The 19072-nt window shown below is 43.4% G+C and overlaps 1 protein-coding gene across 2 annotated transcripts in view; it reads right to left on the reverse strand.

Annotated features, from left to right (window-relative positions):
• The window catches only part of DNAH9 (dynein axonemal heavy chain 9), a gene marked incomplete at its 5' end in the record, with an annotated part of 326297 nt that overhangs the window by 122579 nt on the left and 184646 nt on the right, over positions 1–19072 (reverse strand). For both annotated transcript variants that reach the window (XM_080827022.1, XM_080827021.1), the window contains 3 exons: positions 667–829; positions 9248–9444; positions 13016–13177. In XM_080827022.1, coding sequence (XP_080683148.1) covers positions 667–829; positions 9248–9444; positions 13016–13177 — 522 coding nt within the window. The remainder of the gene's footprint in view (positions 1–666; positions 830–9247; positions 9445–13015; positions 13178–19072) is intronic.

A 19072-nucleotide genomic window follows, 5' to 3' on the forward strand; every position in this document is an offset into this window, starting at 1 on the left:
TGGAGAAGCTGAGCTGTGGTTTCGGAGCAGTAGTGAGCACCACTGGCTGAGAGGTTAGGAAGGTAGGCGGGTAGGTCTAGCCCCAGGCCGGCCGGGATTCGCGCAGGGACAGCAAGGGTGGCATCCTGGTAGAAATGACATCAGGGCTCCCGACCCTGCCTCTGTTGTAACCAGGCACAAGAGGGAAGGGCAAAGTGACCTCTTTTGGTTGTATAAATGCTTTTCCCCATGTTCTAGATCATGCAGCAGGGCTAAGGGCTTAATGTCTGGGACCAGGAAACGTCTCTGAAGTTCCCAGTACCTGGTACGCACTGGAAGGGTCTTTCAAAATGTGAATTTCTTACAGGACTTGGGCAGACTGTCAGAACTCCTTCCAAGTCCACCAGAGCCACTAGAGGGCTGTGTGCTCACTTTGACACAGAGGCGCCCCCGATCCGGTGAGAGCTGAGGTTACCCCAAGGGAGCCGAAGCAGCTGAGGTTTTACAAAGGCAGACCTGAGTCCAGTGAGTCTAATGAGGGTCACCGGCCCAGAAGCGAGGAAGGGAATGGCCCATCACTGACGGGGAGGTTCTGAGCAAGGGGAGTGCAGAGCTAAGGAGGGATGGCAGGGAGCTGTGGGTGTTGCGGGGGGGGGGTGGGGGTGGGGGTGGGCGGCTGGAGCTCACCTTGAAGTCCTGGATCTGGTACCCTCTCCGCAGCGTGATCTGGAATACCTCCATGGAGCTGATGAACGCGGCGAGCCTCGTCAGACTCTGCTTGCCGCTCCCACCCACGCCCACCAGCAGCGCATTTCCCCGGGGGGACTCCAGGATGCGGCTGATGTGGCAGCTGTGGGGAAAGGGCAGAGGCACGTGGCCTGGGTCAGACTCTCCTCTGTGCGGAGCCCGTCGCACGGTCCGAGGGAGCAGCGCTGGAAATGTAAGCCACATTGTCCCCAAACCGGGCCTCTCTTTCTTGCCCAAATGGATGGAAGTCACTCCTGCCTTCTGCTTTAAGCCAAAGCCTCTGGTGAACCCGTGGCAGTGAGGACGAGTTTGTGGCAGCCAGAAAGGACTGGAGGGGACCTGAACTCACGCTTCCTCCCCTGCTTACCCAGCTGAGCCCGAGTCTGCCACACCTCCCACAGCACTCGGCCTCACCTATTTGTGCTTCTAAGTCAAGAGGAGGCGGGGGTAGGAAAAAGAGATGAGTAGGGGAAAAAGAAATTCCAGGGGAGGCTAAAGGACAAGCAGGAACAGAACTGTCTGTTCCGCTAGAGAGAGAAGACGTGAAATTAAAGTGAGCAGAACAACAGGGAGTCCTGGACGTTGATGCCTTTGTAATGAATGTGGATTCTTGGTGTCAGCCTACAGGACGCCCGCTGGCTTGGCTTCTGGGTTCTTCCCCTTTAAGCTCTACTCACCTCTCTCAGTACCCATATTCCCTCCCAGCAGTGATGAAGACGACATCCTGCAGAGGACCCTCTTCCTCCTGACCCACTAACTCTTCCTCAAGTGCTGCTTTTCCATCCACCTGTCCATGACCCTCCTCCACGTTCTTCCTTCCCCTTAGCGCTACGTATAAATGTTACATAAGGTACCTATGTTCTTTATTTAAAAAACTCCTATTCCCTTTCTTTCCTTACCTTAAAACCAATAGCTATTCATTTCACAAAATGCCTAAAATACAGAAAAATTACAATTCTACACTAAAGAGCAATAGACACCACTGACATTAACTACATGCCCTTCTGGACGTTTTTCTAGAATCTGTGTGTTTGTAAGTATATACTTGTGGGTACATACACTCACTGCATCTGAAAGCCAATATGTTTCTATCTTATTTTCAAAATCAGGTTCACATTGTATACTAAACAGTGTTTTGAAGCTACGTTTCCATTTAGCCATAGTGTGTGAATGATTTTCTACACCACTGAGTAATCGCTAAGCCATGCTTCTAATGGTGAACCACAGAATAAATTCCTGGTCTGCAACAGCCTACTATGGGATAGTTACGTTGTTTCCAACATTTTCCAGTCATAAGTACTGTTATGTAAGTATTTTTCATTTCTATCTCTCATCATGTCTGCAGGATAGATCCCTAAAAGACAAATCATCAAGTCAAACAGTAAGACAATTTTTATGGCTTTTGACACATCCCGAAAAGCTACTTCCCAGTACGGTGGCACCCATTTGTCGTCTTCTTGGGTAGAACTGATCAAAAAGTGGGTGTTATTTTTGAAGGGTGAGAATATGTTAGATTATGTGAGTTTCATTAGCATGCGTTACGTTAGAAAACTTGGGAAATGGATAAAAGGAGACGACAGGTGCCGGTGGCCTCGTACTTGACCGAGCATGCAGACCAAGAACTCAGGGGGGATCTGACCAAACGGAGTGTACCTCTGAGATTGAACAGCGCACGCTACAGTCCTGTGTCCCTATCTTGCATTAATGGTATCACGATGACAGATACCGTATTCACATTATGGAAGGGTCATCGGGAGTGGAACCATTTAAGGGCAGCTAAGCCCAGTTTGGAGGAAGGGCTGAAAATGGAGGGGCCGGAGAGCTTTGATGAATGGGACTTGACCCATCAACGAAACGGGAGCATGGATGAGGTTACTAGATGTTTGCGGGTCCTCGTTGCCTCCTCTCCCCTGTGTTTGCTGGGTGTGTTGGCTACTGAAAGGGAAACCCCAGAAGGAAGGCAGGTAAGCCAACAAGGCCCGCCTACCAGCAGGTGGGAAGAGCCTGGCCCCCACTCTTGCTGATACTGGGTCTTATGTATATGTCTTTAAATCTTTGCCGATTGAATGGTTGACACTATGATCTAAATTTTTACTCCTTTGATATCTAGGGAATTAAACATTTTTCTTATTAATTATTACTTTTTTTGTTTTGTTTTGTGAATTTCCTTTTTTAGGTTCATGGTCCTCTTCTTTTTTTTTTAAAAAGTTTTATTTATTAAAGTAATCTCTATATTCCATGTGGGGCTTGAACTCACAACCCGAGATCAAGAATTGTATGATTCTCTGACTGAGCCAGCCGGGTGCCCCAAATGCCCACTTCTTAACCGAAGAGTTCCGGATCTGTAAGGCCCCTTTAGGTATGTTCTGAAACATACTGCCCATTTGTCACTTTTTACCTTTTCGTTGTAATGTGCTTTTGGATATGCAGAAAATTTTAGCTTTCTGGATTTAAAACGCAGAAATTGTAAGTCACTAACTTTCTGTGTGAAAATTAATTCCCCCTAGTATTTAAGACTTATTTATTGACCTACACTTAGTTCTTTTACGATTTTGCTTTTCCCCTTTATCATTATTTGTGGAATTTCTACTCTTTCTCTCTTTCTTGTATCAGATAGATTTACAACTCTCTGGGCCCCTTATTAAATCCTAGTTTTGAGGCATCAAAAGAGTGTGCATACTCAGCTGGCTTTCTCTACAGTCCTCGCACATTTGAAGGTGTTCGATGAATTTTCGTTAAACTGAAACACCACACAGGCCTTACAGTCAGCATCACGTCTGGGGGATGCACGCAATCACACATCATGTGAGGGGCAAGGACTCATCTGCTTCGTGTCTGCATTAGAGGGTGCCTGACTCCAAGGTTAAGAGAAACTGAGCCGCTAAGCTCTCCAGGCCCTCTCTTTGGAGAAGTCCACCTGGGCTCTCTGGGCCGCCCCTACCCCCACCATTCTGGAAGGCCTGAATTCAGCTTAGCATGGTCCCTGCTGTTCACCATCTAAATGGGAAATGCATCATTAGTCCTGAAGTTTCCAGAGAAGAATGGTTCGGTCTGCAACTGTCAGCATTAGACTCCAGCTGGGGATCCATTAACAACCTCTGACGAGGGCAAAGGACTCTGCATTCAAATTACAATGTTTAAAAAAAAGGAAGATCAATATTCTGACGGGCTCCTGGGTGAGAAAACCAGCGCAGTCTAAGTTAAGCCCGTTACTGAATTTCTGTGAGATTAAAAACAAAAGCTGAAGATGTTCCACAGCACAGCTGGAGGGAGCGGGCTTATTAAGGCTACACACGCACACACACGCACACACACACACATGCACATACACATGCACACGCATGCACGCACACATGCGCGAGCATGCACGCACACACATCCACACGCGCGCACACGTGTGCACTCACATGCATGTGCACAGGCAGCACACATGCACACACATACATGCACGCACACACGCCCTAGAGAATGGATATGATACACAAAGGAAGGGGCACAAGAGAAGTCCATCTTTTTCATTAAGTGACGCTAAGAGAAAGGAAAAGAGGCAGAACAACCTCTGTGGGAGCCAATAAACCCAGAAAGAGATAAAGATTATGCCGAAAGCAGCGGAAAAGACGTGGTGTGAGGCTTTAAGGAAATGCAGACCCAGAATCTGCTGAGACGGTGAAGAAAGTCAGCGGGAGAGCACCATGGTGCCATTAAGGGCACAACAAAGAAAAAGCCTCGCATCTACGGACTGCTTATTAAGCACAAAGCACTGGCCGCATGCAGCGACAACCCGACAGCATGGACATTCTCACTACCCTCGCTTCCCAGAGGAGGAAACTGAGGCTCAGGAAGTTCAGTGTCCTCTGCTGAACACCACAGCCAATGAGTGGCAAAACCAGGATTTGGATGTGGCTCTGGCTCTAGAACCTGCATCCGTAACTCATGCTCTGTGGTCGGGTTCAGCATAAAAGCAGCAGGAAGAATTAGCAGCAGAGCTTGGGAAAGGCATCAGGGAATCAGACCGAGAGACTGGTAAGAGCTCAAGTCGTGAGAACAAAAAACCAGATGATCACATCAAAATGAGAACAAGCCTCATCGCACCCATGACCAGACGCCCTTGCCCTGGCCCCTCCACCAGCCCTGTGGGTTCCTGGGGAGGGCTGGAGCCTCTGTCCTGCTCTGCCTCGCCCTGCTCCCACCTTGGGTCTCAGAAGTCAGGACCTTCCTGGAGAAAGCCCGAACCCCTCTGCCTCGGGCACCGTGTGGAGTGGCGTGAGGCTATGAGTCTTCTGTCATTCTTGGGTTATCTGTGTCTCTCACTGTTGGCTGGCGGTCCATTTTCTGGCACAAGGGGTTGCTTCTGTTCTCTGTGGCCAGTAGAGGCAGCAGAGGGCCGAGGAGCCCCAGGGATGGGAGGGCAGGGCGAAGACCATGTCATGGGACATTGATATTTTTAAACAAATGGACATGAAATTATACGTCCAAAATATACTTTAATCTTGAGAGCTGCCTCCCTCGAGGTAGTTCATTATTCCAGTTATTTTGCCATTGCTAATGCAGCTCGGGCTTCTCTCTGGAAACCATTTTCATAGCCTGTTAAGGAGCGTCAGGAGAAAAGCTAGTTTTCCCAGCCTTATTTCTTCCTAAGAACATTATGAGTCAGTTTGATCATCCATGTTGGGCACCACATTGACCAAATCACTTACTCTTCTCCCAAATTAAATTTACCCTGAAAGGACAGAGATTTGTCTCAATTCCAAGACTGTGACACAGGCTCTGATAGTTGTTCAAGAGGAGGGGAAAATGCTCACTGGACTTTCCTGAGGTTCATGAACGGATGTTCCAAAACCCTGGTCCTGGCCACCAACTATGCACAAGACAGCGTCCAAGGTTTTGGGGATTCAGCTGTGAGCAAAATCGAGTCTGTGCACAAGGAGCTCATACTGGATCGGGAGAGACAGAAACACAAATGAAGAAGCACCAGAGTGTGATGATGGAGAGCAAATCCACTGGAGACTGTGCACCAGTGTAAGCCTTGGCCTCTCTGTTTCTGAGGTGTGTGGCGCTAGGTGGCTTCTCCCACCTCTCTGGATTGTAGCCTCCTCTTGTGTAATATATACATGGATAAGATCGGACCTTACTTCCTTCAGGGCTTTTGTGACAAATAAACGAAGTGATGTAAGCAAAGCTCTATGCACCAGGCCCGTGGTGAGTTCCATGTTCAGGGTAGCTGTTACATATCACATCAAGTGTTGCATTCCCAGAGAGGGACCTCCCTATTCAAAATTGCAGTCGACACCCTCCCCATCCTCCACCAGTGCTCTGTATCCTCCTTCTTTCTCTGTTTTTCTTCTACATCATTTATCCTAAATGAGATGCTAAGAGTTTTTATTGAGTACCTGCTATGTTCCAGACACTGTCCCAGGTATTAGAGATCTGGCGGTCAATACAAAAAAGATCCTTGCACTCATAGTATGCTTAATCCAAAGATATGTGTTGGGTGGATGGATGGGTGGATAGATAGTTGGGTGGATGGATGGATGGATGGATGGGTAGATGGGTAGATGGATAGATGGGTAGATGGGTGCGTGGGTGGGTAGATGGATGGATGGATAGGTGGAGGGATAGATGGATGGGTAGGTGGATGGATGGGTAGATGACTGGGTGGATGGATAGATGGATGGGTGGGGGGATGGATGGATGGATGGATGGATGGATGGGTGATGGTCAGATGGATGGATGTAAACAAACAGATTAATCATGACAAATGCAGCAGGGAAGTCAAGTTAGGTAAGGTGAGGTCCCAGCAGCGACAACTGACTCTAGCAAGCGGGGGCTCTGTGGTGACTGGATAAGAGCTTCTTTGTTCACTTGCTAAGAAAAGGATCCAGAAGAGAATGAGAAGTAAGAAAGTATAGACACCATTTTGATGAGTTTTGTTGTGAACAGGGCAAAAAAAAAAAAAAAAAAAAGCGTAGGAGATGGAAGGAGATATAAGAGTGAAGGAACAGTTTATTATTGTTGATAATGATAATGTGACATGTTTATAAGTAGATGCATATGATCCAACAATTACTGAATTAATGATGATGGCACAAGAGGGGGCAAGGGAGGAGGAGGGGGCAGGAGGGAGGCAGGAGAGAAAAGGAATAATTTAATTTCATGAAGACATCAAGTCACTTAGAAGGTGCTAAAAGGTGGGATCCAGGATGTGCATGGAGGGATTGGCCTTAGGTAGGAACAGGGATGGTTCATTTACTAAAATATCAGAGAAGGCACAATTTGTGGGTGGGATGTAGGTGGGCTGTTAGATATGATGGTGGGGGAAATGACAGAATTCTCTTCTGGTTGCTTTCATGACCTCAGTGAAGGAAGAGATGTGCTCATTAATTGGGAACAGAGAGAGGGGAGGGATGCTAGAAGCTTGAGAAGAGGAGAAAAATGTGGGATGCAATCACCACAGATAGGCCAAGAGAGCAAACTGCCCAGGCTAGTGGAGGTAGTGAAGGTGGGTTTCCAGCAAGGTCAAGGGCCCATGTGAAAAGTATGGCTGAAAATCTGAAACACACCAAGCCCAAAGGGTGGATGGATGGGTGGAGAGATAGATGGGTGGGTGGGTGGATGGATGGGTGGTGGTTTTTTCTGAAACAATCATCAGATGCTTGGAGGCAGGTATGGAATAAGACAGTGGGGTTTAACTAGAAGGGGGTTTTGTCACATGGACACAATGGCAGGGAAGTGAGGGGGGCTAGCACCAGGATGATGGGGCTCATGGTGGCTGAGGACAGTAAAGACACGGTAGCCAGAGGGGGAAAGGAGTCTGATAAAGTGGTTGGCTCCATGACATGAAGTCTTGACGAAGTTGAAGAACAACAGAGATATTTTTATTTGGGACAACATGGAAGGACCCTGCAGTGAGAGAAGTGAGACAGAGAAAGACAAATACTGTATGACCTAACTTATAAGTGCAATCCAAAAGAAAAAATAAAACAAAAAACCACAAAGCCACACAACAAACAAACACATAGAAACAGAAGAGATGAGATCTGTGGTTGCCAGAGGTGGGGGAGATGGGGGTGAGAAATTAGGGGAAGGTGGTCAAAGGTTAATGAAATCCCAGGTCTAAGATAAATGAGTTCTGGGGAGGTGAAGTATAAGACGATGAGTAGAGTTAACAATGACATATCGTGTATTTGCAAGCTGCCAAGAGAACAGATCTTAAAAGCCCTCATCACAAGGAAACCAAACTGCAACTTGTGAATGACTGTTAATCTTATTGTGGTAATCATTTTGTGTTACACACGTAGGTCAGACCACGATGTTGTACACCTTTAACTAATGCGATGTTAGATGCCAATTATACCTCAATACGACGGGGTCAAGAAAGAATTCCCTGGAACAAAAACCAGAGCAGGCGAGTAGAAGGGTAGGAGGCCCAGTTCGGAGGGTGTGCTGTTGGAAATGGAGACTGCAGAGATGGGCTCATCACTGATGACAGAAGTTCTGGGGTGGGAACATGTGAGTGAGTGGCTGAGGCGGGATGAAAGAGAAGACCACTGGAGCTAAGGAGGCCAAGGAACAAAAAGAACAGGTTCTATGCAGAGGCCAGCCAGCCATGAAGAACGATGAGGTCGAGGAAGGAAGTTGACCCAAGCACCCAGGTCTTTGGTAAATGTTGGGGAGGGACTGGATGTCAGCAGATGACAGTAACAAGGCGAGGGAGTAAGTATGAAAGTCTGGGTGTTTGTGCTTTTGAACAACTGGGGTTTTGAAGAACTGGGGAGAAATTATTTCAATGGGCCACTGGAATGAGATGGGAGAGGAGGGCCCTTAGCTCTTTTTAGGGTCTGGGGTACATGGAATGGGGAGAACAAAGAGCTCTGCTCAACCCAGGAGTGAGTGGGATTTCACTCAGAATCATCAATGAGGGTACATTCAGAGAAGTTGAAGATGAGTGGGTTTTGCTGCTGAGGTCCACGGGTACCGGGGGACAGGGTGGCAAGATTTTGGAAGGCGGGATGTGACGCAGTTGGGGGAATGTAAAGAGAAGTAGAGGGACAGCATTTGGTGGGAGAGGAGAGACTTGGTGACTACTCTCAGTGATTCCACTAAAGCCACAACATTCACAAGGGTATTTTTGAAATGTGTGAGCATTTAAACAAAAATCTTCCATCTCATTATTTTAAAGTTGGTCCTCAGACTTGTATGGTGTGGGGATGCGGGTCCTGAGCTGTTCTGGTGTCTCTCATCATCTCAAAATTTCCCTTGGTGGCACTGTGGTCATGCCTGGGGATTGCAAATGACAGACAAGGAAACAGATCCCGTGCTGCGTGAGTTCAGTACCCTGCCGTCCCCTTGGGCCGATGGCAGATGCTGCCGCAGCTACTCTACTGGCCGCCATCTTGACCCCCATGGCAGAAGCATGGCTGCTTTCCTAGTTTGATTATGGTGTCCTCAAATGCCCAAATGGGACGTCTGATGTTGGGAAGAAGAGACAACCGAGGAAAGGCAGGAACAGAAGCACACTTACACATGGCGCATGGCGTCCTCAAAGAGAACCAGGTCCATCACGGTGTTGACTTCATTGTGGTTCTCCAGGGCTTCTGCCAGAGTCTGGGTCAGAAGTTCCCATGATCGTACAGGCATGTACTTGGGCTCGCCGATACCATTGGCAAAATGGCAATACATGTTCGGGCCTCGGGTCTGTTCCACAGTCTCATCGATATCCTGGTGGTGGAACACAGGCATAAGGACCCCCTTTACTGACTCAATTCTGGTTCCATAGAGTGAAGACCCCTCATTTGCTTTTTCTCACTGGACACTTCCTGCCAATTAAGTATCCGTGCTGCTTCCCCTACTTCCTTTCTCCTGAGCAGCTCTTATAAAGGAGACGTGTGACATTCATTTACCAGCTCCATGAAGTCATGGGTGGTGTTTATTACTCCCTGTGGGCTGAGGACAGGATATGGAAGGTGGGAGGTACCCTTCCCATAGGCCCAGTAAGAGCCCATGTCTGGGCAGAGGAGTGGGTGGGGACACGTGGCTAGATTTCCCCAAGCAATCTTTCACCACTGTTGGGTGAAGGGGTCCTTGCCCCACTGTGCTTATCTCCCCCACATCTGTTCCAACAGCTTCTTGCTTCCCAGTGCACGGCAGCATCATAAAACCTCCTTTCCTCTTTCCTGTGAGACAGCACCCTGGGGGCTGCCAGCCCCAACTTCACAGGGTCAGCCCAGAGAACTCGGTTTCTACAAAAATGCACCATGAGCCATCCTTAGGTGACCGGTTTCTCTACAAGGATCCTGATAATCTGGAAACATTCACAGTAAAGCCCCCAACGCAGGAAATTTTCATAAAGATATGAGCTGACGGCGTGTTAATTCTTGCCCACAGGGCAGACCTTACCATATTTAATAAAAACCTAGTATGACTCAATTAATTTAAAAGACAGCAGGTCTGTGTCTCTTTCCTACTAAGGTACCCTGCAAGTATCAGAGAGGCAGCTAATCGTTTTCTTAAGTTAGAGAGGAACTACTTACTTATCAAAATTCAAATCCTAGAGCTTTCCAAAGGAAGAAAGGTGGTAGGGGAAGTAAGTCCAAGAAAGAACACACTTTCTAGTACCTAAGGAGGAACTTATACGAGTACAAGCAACTCTCCCCACCTGCCACTCTTTTCTTCCAAAGTTCTGACTGGAAGAGGCACCAGGGAAAGAGGGGAGCTGCACGTTCTTCACTGGCAGGGATATTGCCCCGGGGAATGAGTCACTGCTGTAGGGTTAGCTTTGTAAGCTCAAGGGATAAAATTCATCAAATCTAATTGGGGGGGGGGGCGTGGGGAGTGAGGATGAGAGTCTCATCTACAGGGAAGCCAAGACTCCTGCCTGGTTTATAAGAAGGAAATGGGAAGAGTTAAATATGAAAGAGTTATTATACTTTGAAGGTGATGTCAGGGCTATGGAAAGCCTTCCAACTATTGTGGCTTTGCTACATAGGAACCGTAGATGTCCAGACACGTGGGTAGGCTTTAATGCGAGGCAAGAGGGCCATTCTTGCTTGCTGCAGAAGGCACGTGGGGAAGTGACGTGGGAACCCATTTACCCAGTTCGAAAACGGGCTAATGTACCGGGAATTGGTTCTGCCGGAAGTCAATCTACATGAATGATGTAGCAGAGGAATGACCGAAGTACAGTTCTGCAAAGGCTGGTCTACAAAGACTCTTTGATGAACAAAATGATGGGTTTCTGATGTTATGATCAGAGCCAGGCTATTCAGGAGGGAGAGAGAAAATCAACCTGCCTGGTGATTCAAAGACTTAATGTGACACCGTGTCCCACAAGGGCCACTTCTCAGAGAACCTTGAGATTTTATTGGTAGAAACAGGACAGTATCACTTCCTTGGTGGACACTTAGCAACTTTTCTTTAATACCGCTGTCAAGATTTGATGCAGCCAAAGGTACCTCCAGCTGGCATTTCAAATGTTAGTGGGGAAGACTGATGGCAGTATTAATTATATCCGGGTCTATGATCAAAAGAATGCGTTCTTAGGATACAGACCCACATAGGAACCTCTGTTTCAAAGGCTGAGTGTTGATACTTGAAAGGGCCAGCTCAGACCAATGGAAGAAGATAGTCAAGGCTCGTTTGCAGAGCTAACAATGAATACATGATTTGGCAAATCCTACGATGCTCAGAGGGGCATCTAAGATGTGAGAGTACTGAATACTGGGGCATAGGAAAATTATAAGTGGGGGAATTTCAGGGTGTTCATACTAGTAAGGAGCCAACAGAGAGAAGTTACTTCACAGTGCTAAGGGGCGGCTGGGTTGAACAGCTGGTTGGGCATCTGGCTCTTGGTTTAGGTTCAGGTCATGATCTCAAGGTCGTGAGATCGAGCCCCACATAGGGGTCTGTGCTCAGTGCAGAGTCTGCTTGGGATTCTCTCTCTCTCTCTCCCTCCACCCCTCCTGCTTGTGTGCACACACACTCTCTCTCTCCCTGAAATAAATAAATAACTCTTTAAGAAAAAAATGATGTCCCATCATGTAGGTTGGGATGGACTGTATCTTCAGAGGTAGACCCAGGATGGTATCAGGGAAAAATCTGGTGCTAGACTTAACCAGGTGAGCTTTGGGACAACATGGTAGATTTAAATACAAGTTTTGATTATTTCTAAGTTCAAGAGAGGACAAGCAGTGTGTGTGGAAAATATGGAGATGTGTCAACATTTAGAAGGCTCAGGGTGAGTTGTGGGATAATTTTGACACTAGAAGTGTAATATGATCTTGGGCTGTGTTAATGCATGCTTCCCAAGACAAAGTCTATGGAGTATTCGTTCTGCAAATTATTAATAGGTTTTATGAAGGGAAAAGAGTTTCAGGGTCTCATACATTTGGGAAATGATAAATGAATCAGGATTATTCAAGAATTTTAGGGCTTTAATGTACTGAAAGCGCTGTAAATTTCTGAGAGAGGGATAGAATATGAAGTATTTCTCAATTCATCATGGATATCTTCTTTCCTAAGAGTATATTGTAGTACAACTAGTTAGGAGAGTAATTTTGGGAAACAGTAACAAAATTATAGTGTATCAGAAGGAATGATGATCTTGCTCTAGGTCAGACCCCAGTTGGGTTGTGTGATGAAAATCAGACACCATGATTTTGGAGGGGGACCTCATGGAAAATTAATCAAGATGATGGCAAATTTCTCCATGTCAGAAGCCATGTCAGAAGTGGCTTAAAAGAACACAGGCTATTTGGTCTGGGGGAGGGAAGACCCAGGAAGGACAAGACAAATGATCTTAAAATATCTGAGAGTTTTTCATGTAGACCTAAAATTAGTGGACAGGGAAATAAATTTTAGATCATTATTAGAAAAACATTCCAGCCTTTAAAGTTGTCATAAAGGTTCCAAATTTCAAAACTGTTCCAAATTTCTGGTCATCAGAGGCTCCAAAATGGCTCCCTTGGCAAAGATGAGACTTGCCATTTTCAAGGACGTTGGAGCATCCACTGGGATGAACAATCCAGGAAATGCTATTGAGAAGAATCAGTATAAGATGCAAGAATTGGATCAGATGATCCCCACAAACCTTTTCAAAACTGACATTCTAGGATTTATTTGTGCCTTTTGTTGTCCTAGCATTTTTCACCTCAGCAAAACAATGACAGATTTCTTTCTCTATCTAGTCTCTGATTTTGCCCCCAATTTATGAGCTGGATATTATCATTTGGTTGATTATCTGCATAATTATTATTTTTCAAATGTAAAATTTTTTTTGCAGGGCAATACTCACATCAAAAATTTTCTTGACCACTTCTGTCTGGATTTTATCAAAAAGATCAAAGTCCTTTTCTTCTACCATCTTATCCCGATAAACCCGATTTGATTCATGCAGATAGAGCTTTATGAGGTCCTGTGTGGATTTTACACATTCTACTGAGGAGAAGAGAATGCCCTTTAAAGAGAATAGAGAAAAATATCATGTGAACAATAATTTAAAACTGCAATAGCTATAATTTATTGAACCAGTTATGTGACAGGTACTGGACTGGAAGTTTTTCCAGATAATCATTCAACCACCACCATGATTCTACAAAATAATTTTTACTATATCTATTTTGTACAACGTGGACATCAGGATTCAGAAAGACAGGAAGTATGTCTATGACATATATATAGTATGTGGTTTTGGTACAAAACCAGAAGGTTTTGAAACTAGGTCTGCCTGACCTTAGAGACTAAAACTCTGACCATTACATTCTAACTAACCGTATTGAGGAGAGAGGTAGCTTCTCTGCTGTATTTCAATTCCCTAAGTGCCAACTCGAAAAACAGTCTGGGGAACAATGGCTTATGTAAAATCAGGATGATGACAGAGGGCTGGGATGACTATAACTAACCTTTGCAGGCCAGCAGTCCATTTATCTATAATATGTTTTCCTTCTATACACTACAGGGATTATTCCAAATATTTACTATTCTTTTAAAATTTCTCTGTTATCTCACCTCTTTCTGTTATTATTTGTCAATGTCTTAGTCTTCTTTCTCATTGAAAAATGGAGACCACCAAGATTAGAGTCTCTCAATGACCACAACAGGTCCTATAACTTCAATCTCATTAGACCTGTGTTTTCCGCCATTGCTTTCTTTTTTTATCATAGAGGGGAAGGAGCTATTTAATTATTCCTCATCACCAACAAAATAATGCTCTGACTCATGAGCATGGCATAAAGTTCTGGTCATACTAGGACCACTAGTCTAGCTCCTCATGATCACTCTTACCACTTCCCATAAAAATCTAGATTTCAGTTTCACCAAATTATAATTATTTTCTGATACTGCATAATTTCTGTGTCTTCTTGCTTTCTGCTTTTCTTGCCATGCACACAATTCAAGATCCAATTCAAGTGTTATCTCTTTCTTAAAGTCTTCCATGACACTTCTCTTCCTGCCCAACAGCATTCCCTCTGATGGGTTCTACTTCACCCTTTATATATACATCTATTTGTTCCTAAAATCATTTTTCTTTGGACAGGTTTGCTTCTTTCAGTTCATGATGAGTGTCTCAAAGGCAGGGAAATTGACAGACTTCATTTTGGGTATTGTTTATTTTTATTATCGTATTATTGTTATCTAGCATGGTGCCTGACATATACTAGATTCTCAATGAGTGCTCGTTGAAAGAGGGAATAGACTAATACTGAATCCTTCAATTACTATAACATAGCAAGAACCTCCATCAAGATTGCTGCTTTTGGTGGGGGCAGAATACCTGATTATAAACCAATCCACAGAAGTCAACTACAAAAGATGGGAAAATTATCTTTAAAGTTTCATCTTTTAGAGGCATTAGGGAGTAACCAGGGCAGCGAGGACTCAAAGAGCTGAATTACTAGAGAGAAGAAAAGGAAGAAAGACGAACCCTAAACCTGGCACTATTTCTTTTTCCTTTGGACATTTGCCAATTCACAACTAATGGCTTATGGGTTCAGAAACTGAAAAGACAGAGAGACAAATGACAGGTTAAGATGCTGAGCAAACTTATCTCAAGGGGTAGGAAGGAGGAAAATTGAAGTTCAGGGATTACCTAGAAGGGGGTCACGGTGAAAAACCCCAAGGGAACCCCTCAAATGGTTATACACTAGGAATATGAGTGAATCACAAATCATTTAGTCCTCACAGAAACCGGAGCCCAATTTCAATCTTACCAGTTCATGGCAACAGCCTGGCAGAAACAGATGCAGAAGTAATCACTGAAGGAAAATAGCATCATCTAAACCCTCAAATTATCTGCACATTTTAAAACACTTAATGTCTGGCAATCAAACAAGAATTACTGGCAATACCAGGTGATATGGCCAAATCAAGAAAAAACTGACCCATAGAAGATCTAAGTACTGGGAATTATCAGACATAAACTTTAACAAAACTATGATTAATACGACCAAGACATTAGAGGACATCAGGTAAAGAACTTCATCAAAGAACAGTAGTCTTTAAAAATGAATCAAATGGAAATTCTCAAATTAAAAAATACCCCAAATTATAGTTAACAGAATTAAGAGCTTATCAGTGGGGTTAAGAGCAGAATGGACAGAGTTGAAAACAGAATTAGTTCACAGGAAGAGAGAGTAGCACAAAATATTCAGATTGAATTACAAACAGAAAAAAGAAAGAGCGTCAGGGACATATGAGACACATATGTCATATATGTGTATTAGAATACTAGAAGAAAAGAGAGAGAAGCAGAAGCAACATCTGAAATGATATTGGCCAGAACGTCTCTAAAACTGGAGAAAAAATACAACTGAAAAGAAAAGACATCAACCCAGATTCAAAAGTGCTATAAACACTAAGCAAGATAAATACAAAAAATAGCACTTAGACATCGGGGCATATCAGTGAAATTTTTGAAAATCAAAGACAAACAGAAAATCTTAAAAGTTGGCAACCAAAAAAACCAAAAACCAAAAAACAAAAAACAAAGCCAACCAAACATGTATTGTCAAAGGAACGTCAGACTTGAGAGATAATTTCTTAACAGAAACATGGAAGCCACAGGACAGTAGAAGGACACCCTCAAAATACCAACAGAAATAGCTGCCAACCTAGAATTCTTTTTTTTTTTTAATTTTTTAAAAAAAATATTTTATTTATTTGACAGAGAGAAATCACAAGTAGGCAGAGAGGCAGGCAGAGAGAGAGGAGGAAGCAGGCTCCCCGCTGAGAAGAGAGCCCGATGCGGGGCTCGATCCCAGGACCCTGAGACCATGACCTGAGCGGAAAGCAGAGGCTTTAACCCACTGAGCCACCCAAGCACCCCTGCCAACCTAGAATTCTAAACTCCCTTCCCAAATTCTTTCAAAAAATAAGAAATAAATGTATTTTCAGTTAAATAAAAAACTGAGAGTTTATTTTGTAGCAGATGGAGCGCACACTAGATACTAAAGTAGTTCTTCAGGCAGAATGAAAATGATTCCAAATGGAAGAATCAGAAATGCAATAGGAACAAGAGCAGTGGGAAGACTGATATGTGAGTAAATCTAATTAAATGTCGCCTTGGGGCACCTGGTGGTTCTATTGTTTACGAGTCTGCCTCTGGCCCAGGTCATGATCCCAGGGTCCAGGATTGAGCCTGTGTTGGATTCACTGCTCAAGTGGAGCCTGCTTTTCCCTCTCCCTCTGCTCCTCCCACCTACTCACTCTCTCTCCTGCTAGCTCTCTTTCTAAAATAAACAAATAAATATTAAAAAAATAAATGTTGGCTAAGACAATATTAGTGTAGTATGGGTTTTCAATATACACTGAATTTTAAAAATAACAATAGAATAAAATTGGAGGGATGTAAATTGTTCTACGACCCTTGCATTATATGGCAATTGATAAAGTACTAATTTATAAAAGAAAAAGGGACAAAATGATGCATTTGATAACCATTAGATGACCAGTAAAAAGACGCCTGCTAAAAGAGGGAGAAAATAAAAGAATAAAAAGTAATTCGTTTGATAGAATACATTTTTTTGTATTCTAAGGAAACATAGAATAGGTAGAACTGGGGTGCCTGGGTGGCTCAGTGGGTTAAAGCCTCTGCCTTCGGCTCAGTCATGATCCCAGGGTCCTGGGATCGAGCCCCGCATCGGGCTCTCTGCTCAGCAGGGAGCCTGCTTCCTCTTCTCTCTCTGCCTGTCTCTCTGCCTACTTGTGATCTCCGTCAAATAAATAAATAAAATCTCAAAAAAAAAAAAAAAGAATAGGTAGAACATACTGAAAACAAACAGTATAAAGTAGATTCAATCCCAATATATACTATATAAAACAACATCAAACATAAATGAACTAAATATTTTAATTTAAAGACTATGATTATTAGACTAGATTTAAAAAATCCAACTAGTTGTTGCCTATAGGGATATACCTTAAACATAAGAAAAAAAGAGGCTGAAATAAGAAATTGAAAAACAATACAGCATGAAGGAATTGGAAACAATATGGCATTAAGATATGGACTAAAATAATGAGAAATAGCCACCTTACTCCACAAAACTGTCTTTAAAGCAAGAGCCATTTTAAAAAATAAAGCAGTGTATTTAATAATAAGAAAAAGGTCAGTCCACTAGGAAGATATACTAATTCTAAATGTGTGTGTACATAATAACATGGCTTCCAAATACATAAAGCAAATATGACATAAACAAAAAGAGAAATGGACATGCCCACAGTCGCATACGGAGGTTTTTGCATAACTTCTTTAGAAACTTACAGAACAAGTTGTCAAAAAAGTCAGCGAGGGATATAAAATATTTCAATGACATGATTCACAAATTTGACCTAATTGACATATTGACTCAACTACACTCAGCACCTGAAGAATGCACTGTTTAAGAAGCCACACTGGGGGGCACCTGGGTGGCTCAGTGGGTTAAGCCTCTGCCTTCAGCTCAGGTCATGATCTCAGGGTCCTGGGATCGAGCCCTGCATCAGGCTCTCTGCTCGGTGGGGAGCCTGCCTCCCCCTCTCTCTCTGCCTGCCTCTCTGCCTACTTGTGATCTCTCTCTCTCTGTTGAATAAATAAATAAAATCTTAAAAAAAAAAAAAAGAAGCCACACTGGTCAGACCTTGCAAAATAAAGCAGATCTCAACAAATTTCAAAGGAATGAAATAATTGAGTATATTTTCTGACAACAGTGGAATTAAGCTAAGCATCAATAAGAGAAGGACGACTAGAAAATCTCTCAATTCTAAAAAAATAAAGCAATATACTTCCAAATATCCCATGGGTTAAAGGAGAAATCATAGGGGAAATTAAGAAATATTATGAAGTGCATGACAATAAAAATATAACATACAAAAGTTTGCATGATACAGTATATGGCATAATTAGTGATAAATTCATAGCCTTAAAATTAATGTTTTATAAGAGCTGAGAGGCTGATGATTGATGACACAAGTAGCTATGTCAAGAAGTTAGAAAATAGGAGAACCCAAACCTAAAGGTATGAAGGAAAAGATTATAAAGAAAAGATCAATTATTAGTAATATAAAAGCAGACAGCAAATAGAGATAGCAAATAAAGCAAAAAAAGGATATCATATGTGTATACTTATCAGTTTCTTTGAAAAGATTAGCACAATTGATAACTCCTTAGCAAGACTGGTAAAAGAGGAAAAAAAAGAGAAAATGAGAAAAGTCACAAATAATCATTATCAGGTATAAGAAAGAGGAGATAATGTCAGATACAACAGGTATCTAAAAAGACAACCACAGGATATTATAAATGATTGTGTAACAATAAATTAGAGATTGAGAACATTGATATCCTACAACTGACACACGAAGAAATAGAAAATCTGAATTGTCTAATGTGCACAAAGAAATAGAACTCATAACTTAGGTTCTTCCACAAAAATACTCCAGAGGGGTGCCTGGGTGGCTCAGTGGGTTAAAGCCTCTGCCTTTGGCTCAGTTCATGATCCCAGGGTCCTGGGATCGAGCCCCGAATCGGGCTCCCTGCTCAGCAGGGAGCCTGCTTCCTCCTCTCTCTCTGCCTGCCTCTCTGCCTACTTGTGATCTGTGTCTGTTGAATAAATAAATAAAATCTTAAAAAAAAAATATTCCAGAGGGTTTCAGCAGTAAATTCTTCTGACATTTCAGGAAGGCTCACTACGGTGTTTTCCAAAAGCTTCCTGAGAGAGAAAAAGGGACCACTTCCCAATGCATTTTATGAGGAAAGAAGAATTACAGGACAATCTTATTAACGGAGATGCAAAAAGTATATTAAAAAATAGCAAATGGAATCCAGCAAAATATAAAAGGCTCAACATGTAGCAATTAAATTGGGTTGATTATAGGA

The sequence above is a fragment of the Martes martes genome, assembly GCF_963455335.1.
Source record: "Martes martes genome assembly, chromosome: 16".
In the NCBI taxonomy this organism is placed as follows: domain Eukaryota; kingdom Metazoa; phylum Chordata; class Mammalia; order Carnivora; family Mustelidae; genus Martes; species Martes martes.